This window comes from Cyprinodon variegatus, unplaced genomic scaffold, assembly GCF_000732505.1.
Source record: "Cyprinodon variegatus isolate N-32 unplaced genomic scaffold, C_variegatus-1.0 Scaffold1116, whole genome shotgun sequence".
In the NCBI taxonomy this organism is placed as follows: domain Eukaryota; kingdom Metazoa; phylum Chordata; class Actinopteri; order Cyprinodontiformes; family Cyprinodontidae; genus Cyprinodon; species Cyprinodon variegatus.
The window spans coordinates 92583-99413 of NW_015151569.1; the positions used below are offsets into that span (position 1 = coordinate 92583).

At 38.4% G+C, this 6831-nt stretch overlaps 1 protein-coding gene across 3 annotated transcripts in view; it reads left to right on the plus strand.

Annotated features, from left to right (window-relative positions):
- Nucleotides 1-4949, plus strand: part of LOC107101584 (triple functional domain protein-like) — a 94659-nt gene extending 89710 nt beyond the window's left edge. For all 3 annotated transcript variants that reach the window (XM_015400544.1, XM_015400545.1, XM_015400546.1), the window contains 9 exons: nucleotides 415-544; nucleotides 635-662; nucleotides 751-913; nucleotides 998-1119; nucleotides 1224-1299; nucleotides 1443-1643; nucleotides 1737-1875; nucleotides 2118-2304; nucleotides 3088-4949. In XM_015400544.1, the coding sequence (XP_015256030.1) occupies nucleotides 415-544; nucleotides 635-662; nucleotides 751-913; nucleotides 998-1119; nucleotides 1224-1299; nucleotides 1443-1643; nucleotides 1737-1875; nucleotides 2118-2304; nucleotides 3088-3497 (1456 nt within the window). In that variant the 3' untranslated portion in view covers nucleotides 3498-4949. The remainder of the gene's footprint in view (nucleotides 1-414; nucleotides 545-634; nucleotides 663-750; nucleotides 914-997; nucleotides 1120-1223; nucleotides 1300-1442; nucleotides 1644-1736; nucleotides 1876-2117; nucleotides 2305-3087) is intronic.
- Nucleotides 4950-6831: the final 1882 nt, after the last annotated feature.

Genomic DNA, 6831 nt, shown 5'->3' on the forward strand with positions numbered 1-6831 from the left:
GGGTGTTTGATTAAAGGCTTTTCATAAATAGGGAATAAAATGAAAACCAAAACAGACTAAATGACTACAATATAAAATAAAATGAGGAAGATGAGTGGAATAAAATGAATATGCAAAATCATCTTCTGGCTACTTCTAGGACATTCAACAACTACTTTCATAAGAGTTGTTGGGAGCAACGCTTCTTTTAAAATAAATTACTGAAATTGAAAGCAACTAGTTTTGAGTCTTCTTTCTCTAAGTTACAGTTTCAGTTGCCGTAATTCTATTGTCATAATGAGATGGCAGTACTTCTGTGACTGGTGCATTCACGGAAATATATTACATTTTTAAGGTCGTGACCTTATGAAGTGGAAAAATAGACATTTCTGTCTTTCACAGTCATTTCACCTGCTTTTTTCGTCTTTGCTGTAGAAAATCCCTTTCATGGCACACAGCACTACGTATCCGTCGAAAGTCTGAAAAAAGGGATAAGGAGGGCAGAAAACTGGAGAACGGCTATCGAAAGTCTCAGGATAGTCTGGCAAACAAGGTCTCTGTCAAGGTAGGAAGTGGAAGTTTTATTGTGCTCAAATCAATTGGTCAACTGCCATATTATTTTAATCCAAACCTGATCTGTCTCCTTTTACTTCAGCTTTTGAATCCCAACTTCATTTATGATGGTAAGCTGATTTCATTCAAGCAGTGAATGAACTTATGAAAAAGTCAAAGAAAAGTGGAAATCAGAAAGTTTCCTTTGTTTTTGTCTAGCTCCCCCAGAGTTCCTCATCCCTCTTGGCGACGCGTCATGTGAGAGTGGCGACGATGTCACCTTGAGGTGCAAGGTGTGTGGTCGTCCTCGCGCCACTGTTTCATGGCGTGGACCTGACAATAGCATTCTAAGTAACAACGGACACTACAGCATCGCATACAGGTAAAAGCCGGTCTCCAACCAGTACGGCCTCATGTCTTTATCGTGCCTCATGCTTTGCTGCCCTTTCTCTCTGCATTATTGCAGTGAGACAGGAGAGGCCTCCTTGCGTGTACTGGGTGTGTCTCTTGAGGACAGCGGTGTCTACACATGCGTTGCCACCAATGTCACAGGCACAGTTACATCCTCCGCTAGCCTTACGGTGTCAGGTAATACTCCCATCATGGTTTAACGTTTTACTTTTTGCTGTGGTTTATAGTTGAGAAATGAATTTATATGTATTAATATACCAATAATAAATAATCCTTTGCAGCTCCTAATGATGGCAGTGAAGATATCTGGAAAACTAATTTTGAGTCTTACTACACAGAGATCACTGAACTTGGAAGGTAAGACTGTGATGTGGCTTACTTGACCACATTAGACTTTGTGCATGTACAGGTTTTCTGTTTGATGTGAACATTTATGCTTTGATCCTACTTCTAGTTAAGAAAAAATAAGTACATTAACTGTAACATCATCTCTTTTCCAGGGGACGATTCTCTGTGACTAAGCGGTGTGACCAGAGAGGAAGTAAACGCACTATCGCAGCAAAACAGGTCAACAAGAAGCTGCTGCGTCGAGAGCAGGTGCTGCAGGAGATCCGACTCCTGCAGACTCTGGACCATCCCAACCTGGTCAGACTGCTAGACACCTATGAGACATCCCACAGCTACGTCCTTGTACTGGAGATGTGAGTATGCTGGATTCACCAACGTTTAATGTATGCGCGGATTTTGAACTCGCCATCATCACACGCATATCCTATGCTTTGTTTCACTATCAGGGCCGACCAGGGACGCTTTCTGGATTACATCGTGAGCTGGGGAAACCTGACGGAAGAGAAGGTGGCTTTGTACCTCCGAGATATCCTCGAAGCTCTCCAGTACTTGCACGGCTGGAAAATAGCACATCTTGATCTCAAAGTAATCAGACATTCTTGACTTGTAGAGTGAGAAAAATTATATCTTTAATAAACTAAGTTCTGTAAATAAGAATGTTAGAGTATCCAAAAAAGCTTAAAGACAGACTTTAGATCTAGTGTTGTTGTTGACCTGCCAAATAGTCATATTTCTTTACATATTTTTTATACCTGTAAACCAGCAATAAAGTCAGAAATAAATACAGTTATTCTCATGTGAAAGACTTTGTGTTCCTCATCTTGCAGCCTGAGAACATCGTGGTGGAACAAGTATGCTCCCAGCCTGTGATCAAGCTGACGGATTTTGGTGACGCTGTTCAACTTGACCTTCATTCCTCTCACATCCATCCTCTACTGGGGAGCCCTGAGTTCTCTGCACCTGAGCTGGTCATGGGTCAGCCTGCCTCACTGACATCTGACCTCTGGAGCTTAGGTATGGATTTGAAATCATTATAGGAGGTCATTGATATTATATGATTGCCGGAATCGTATAATAAGATATGACTCCACTCACAAGGCTTAAAGGCACTTTGACTTCATTTAAAGTCGCTACATTTGGCTGAGAAGGAAGTAATCAAACAAAAGAAATCTCTCATTCGTCTGGAAATCAGGTAGCAGAAGCATCCTGGGTTATTCTCACTTTTCTAAAGCAGGAAATTATTCCTCTGATTTAATGCTGGAGGTGGAAATACATTTTTTTTTTTCTAATACTAAGACTGGATAAAAATTAGCCAAAATAATAAGTACTGCTCTTGATACATTCTAGACACCTCTGGTAAAGATATTTTAACTCAAACTAAGCTTAGATCTTTGTCCTGACTTCCCTCACATTGTAAGGTTTTTTTTTTGAGAAATGGTCAATATGGATGAGTTTAAATAAGAAGCTTTTTTCTTGCAGCCTGACTTATATAAATGGTACTGTAGGTCCTCTTTCACATTTTAAAAAGTGGCTTTGAAAACACGCTATGTGTCAAAACGTGTAGATCGGTCTATTTATATATACTTTATTTGATAGGTAAAAAGTCATTAGGTTACATCGAATTAAGAGGAATTGGATTCCTATTTTTTAAACCTCTTAACCACTGAAGTTAATACTTATCTAGATGGCATTTAAATGCATTATAAGTACATAAAATGGATTAAAACGATGATTAGTATGGCACCTTTTCTTGTTACCACTACATAAACATATGCTTATGAACCAAATGTTTTGCAGGTGTTGTGACTTACGTTCTCCTAAGCGGTGCCTCCCCCTTCCTGGATGAAAGCCTTGAGGAGACGTGTTTAAACATCTGCCGCCTGGACTTCAGTTTTCCTGAGGATTACTTCCAGAGCGTGAGCACAGAAGCCAAGGACTTTGTCTGCCTGCTGCTCCAGGGCGAGCCAGAGCGACGGCCCTCTGCAGGATTCTGCCTGCAGTACCCGTGGCTCCAGCCTCAAAGCGTGGCATGTGGCGGGTACGGGCACGTCAATCACACGCAGCCCCCGTCACCAATTCATTACAGCACACATTTAGACACCTCTAGGCTCATCTCCTTCATCGAGCGGCGGAAGCACCAGAATGACGTCCGACCCGTTGGCACTATTAAGGCCTTCCTGCAAAGCCGTCTTTACAACCACACCTGACATTCTCTTTGAAGACCACCAGGGACAAGTCCATGATGATCCCCCTCTCCTTCACTAAGCCACAGAAGTCCTGCTGCTGCTGACTGCCTTACTGATAAACCCCCCAGCTCTTATGCTGACCTTGGTATATTTTGATATGCCAGCACAACAAATGAGTCTGATGGAATCGATTTGAGATTTTTTACTTTGACTCAGGAGGGAGAAAAAAAAGAAACCAGCTTTTTGAACAAGCTGAGGTGATTATATCTCGCATCCACATAGTGTTAAAGAAAACAGAGTACTGTATATGAATTCAGGCTGCTTTTGGTTGAACAAAAGAAGACGTTTTGTAACGAGAAATTACTTTTTGTAAATGAAACCATGTACAGTTGGGGAAAAATGGAGAACTGTCTTTATTCAACTTTTTTTTTTTTTTGGAAAAACAAAGGCTAGAATTGAAATAAGATGTAGAGGTCTTATCAGCAGGGTCTACCTGCGCTGAGAAGAGCTAACTTACAAAATCGTGTTTTCCAGAGACGCATCAAAGCTATCATTTGTGCAATAGTTTGCTTACCTTTATTCATTTAACTAACTTCAGATTGTGACTAATACAACAAAACAACGTGAACATGTGTAAAATAAAGAGCATATTCAGCTAAACTTTCGTGGATCTCCTTCTGCGTCCGCCCTAGTTGTAAATAATGTTTCCTTGCTTTACAGATTTGTCCCAACCCCCCCTGAAGAGTTTATCTCAAATTAATTTACAAAAAAAAGCTATTTTGTGAGCAGAACTGTAGTGAGTCCATGCAGGACTCTAAAAATGGTGGCCAGATCCTCGGTTTAAACAGGAGCGGCTACTAGAAATGCACTCATTGTTCTGCGGCAGTTCTCATGTGCAATGTTGCAGCTTTACCATGTATGCAACTATTTATGAAGACTTGTGTTGTAGCTGTATTCTTCAAAAAAGGCATGTGTGTACCTGGTACTGCAATAGATGTCTGTATTGTGTTAACTCTTATGTATTAAGTTCAGTATTAATAAACACCTCTTACACAAATAAAGGGGGGGGGGGGCGCTCAGAAATAATGTATAGAGATGTGTATCTATAAAATACAGACATTTATGCTTTCATTTGTTTCATGTTTTTGATTTTCTGTAACTATACCAAAGTTGGCTATTCTTTTTTCCCCTGGAATTTAATGTCCTTTTATTTTAGGATTTTTTTTTTTTTTTTTTATGTTAAGTTATATCAGCCCGCAGTGAAATGTGTTTACAAAAGTTGCGTGTGGATTTATTTATTCTTAATGTAAAGAGGTATTGTTTGGTGATTTTATTGCTGAAAACAGATTCCACTCATCTATTTTCAAGCTAATTTGCTGTGTGAGCTTGTTCTCCCCTGGTTAGCTTGTTTTTTTGTTTTGTTTTTTTCATTAATTCTGTTTACATTACCACCATGCAATAGGTTAAGCAAAACAAAAAACAAACAAACAAAAAAACTGGTCATTGTGGGACTGCATTATACTTTTTAGGAAAAAAAAACCTCTTGAATCTTTTTCCATCTTTCTTTAGAATATTCCCTGTTGCCAGTTGGATTTTTCTTTTTTATTTATTCAGATAAGTTCACATTTCTTGATTTGGAGGTTCTGGAAATCTTTTTCAAAGTGCCAGGTGAGTGAGGGACTAAAATGTGCTTCGTCTCTTGTTATATATGAAGGTTGTAATCGTTGCTGTCAGAGAATTTGCTTTATTGTAAAATAAGTTGACATTTGTCGGTCTGTACAGTCTCTCATTCTATGTGGTTTTTATTTATATCTGTGGGTCTCGGTTTCTCAAATGTGTGTTGCCATTCACTTTAATCAGATTCTCTAAACATTTCTCACTGGAGGATCTGACTGATGTACTGAACAGCCTTTGGGAAACAAAGACAACTCGTCATGTAAAGTTGTATAGAGAGGAGTTGGGCGGTTTGCCCAGTGCCCAGGATGTAAACCTGTCATATTTTGAATACACCTACAAACAAGACTGCAGCAAAGTCATCTTGAATGTCTCACTATGACTCATTTTTACTTTTGCATGTATATTTCTTTGTACAGAAGATTGTGTTTACATGTAACTACAGTTTGTGTTGTAAATAATTTAATTTTGTCCTCTTGTTATTTTGCCATTAAATGTACAAGCAATTGGAAAGATGTTGCTGTAGCCTCACTTTTACACCCACTTTAGAATACATCTATCATCTCTTGAAACTAAAGCTGGTCTTTTATACGTTCTCACGACCTTTGGTTGGGTTGGTGGTTTTAGTGGGGTGGGGGTTTGGTGCGGCGATGTGGTTAGTTATTACTGGAATAACTAGAAAGCGAGGGAAAACCCTAAAGAGACAGGGTGTCAAAATAAACAAAGCTTATAATAGCCATATTTCAAAGCTTATCTTTAGAACTACTTTGATTTAATATCACATCGAAAAAATGCACTTTATCTTCATATCTTTTTACCAAAAAAAGCCTGTGTGCTCTTATGTTTGATTAAAATACCACTTCCAATGTTGTTTTAGGCCACCGAAATGATTCCTCTAATCTATTTGCAGGCAGAAATGTTATATTTCTGTCTTATTTGACTAATCAATATCTTTTATAATTGTGTCCTGATTTGCTCACTGAAAGTAGCAAGTAGAGAATATTAATGAGTTTTAATAAATTTACCATTCAAATACTATCCAATCTGTAATAGTTGGTCTTGTTTCCTCCAGCCAATTTACTTATTTTTTTACCACCACTTTGTCTTTTTGTAAGTCCCAGTGAAAGATCACATACAAAAATCTCCATTATGGGGATACTTCAGATTTAATTCTACATTTTCTTCAGCAGATTCCAGAGAAAGCAGACTTTTGAGTTTTTTTATTTTTGTCTGACGGTACAAGAAGAACCATATTATAGTTTTCGGAATGAAAGTTCTCATCGTTGCTATGCTTGTGGTGTGAGAGCAAATATTACATATGATACATTCATCTAACGTGTGGATTAAAATTCACAATTTACAATTTCTTTAATTGTTTCAGTTGGTCTTTCTCATAAAATGACAATATATGACAAAAACCTGAATACTGTTGTCTCTTTCAGAAAGGAGAAAGCTTTAAAGCAGATACAAAGAAAGATTAGAATTAAAGTAAAACTCTATGGTTTTGTTATAGATGATGAGTAGATTTTGTTTTGATGAAGAGCTTCATATCTGATGACCTACAAAGTGGAAAGAGGGCGTCGAGATCTTATCGTTTTCCTGCAGTTCTGGTGCACCAGTCAGTGCACACAGTAAATATTGGCATTACGAGGAACATACAGTTTCTCCACCTTGATCTTTT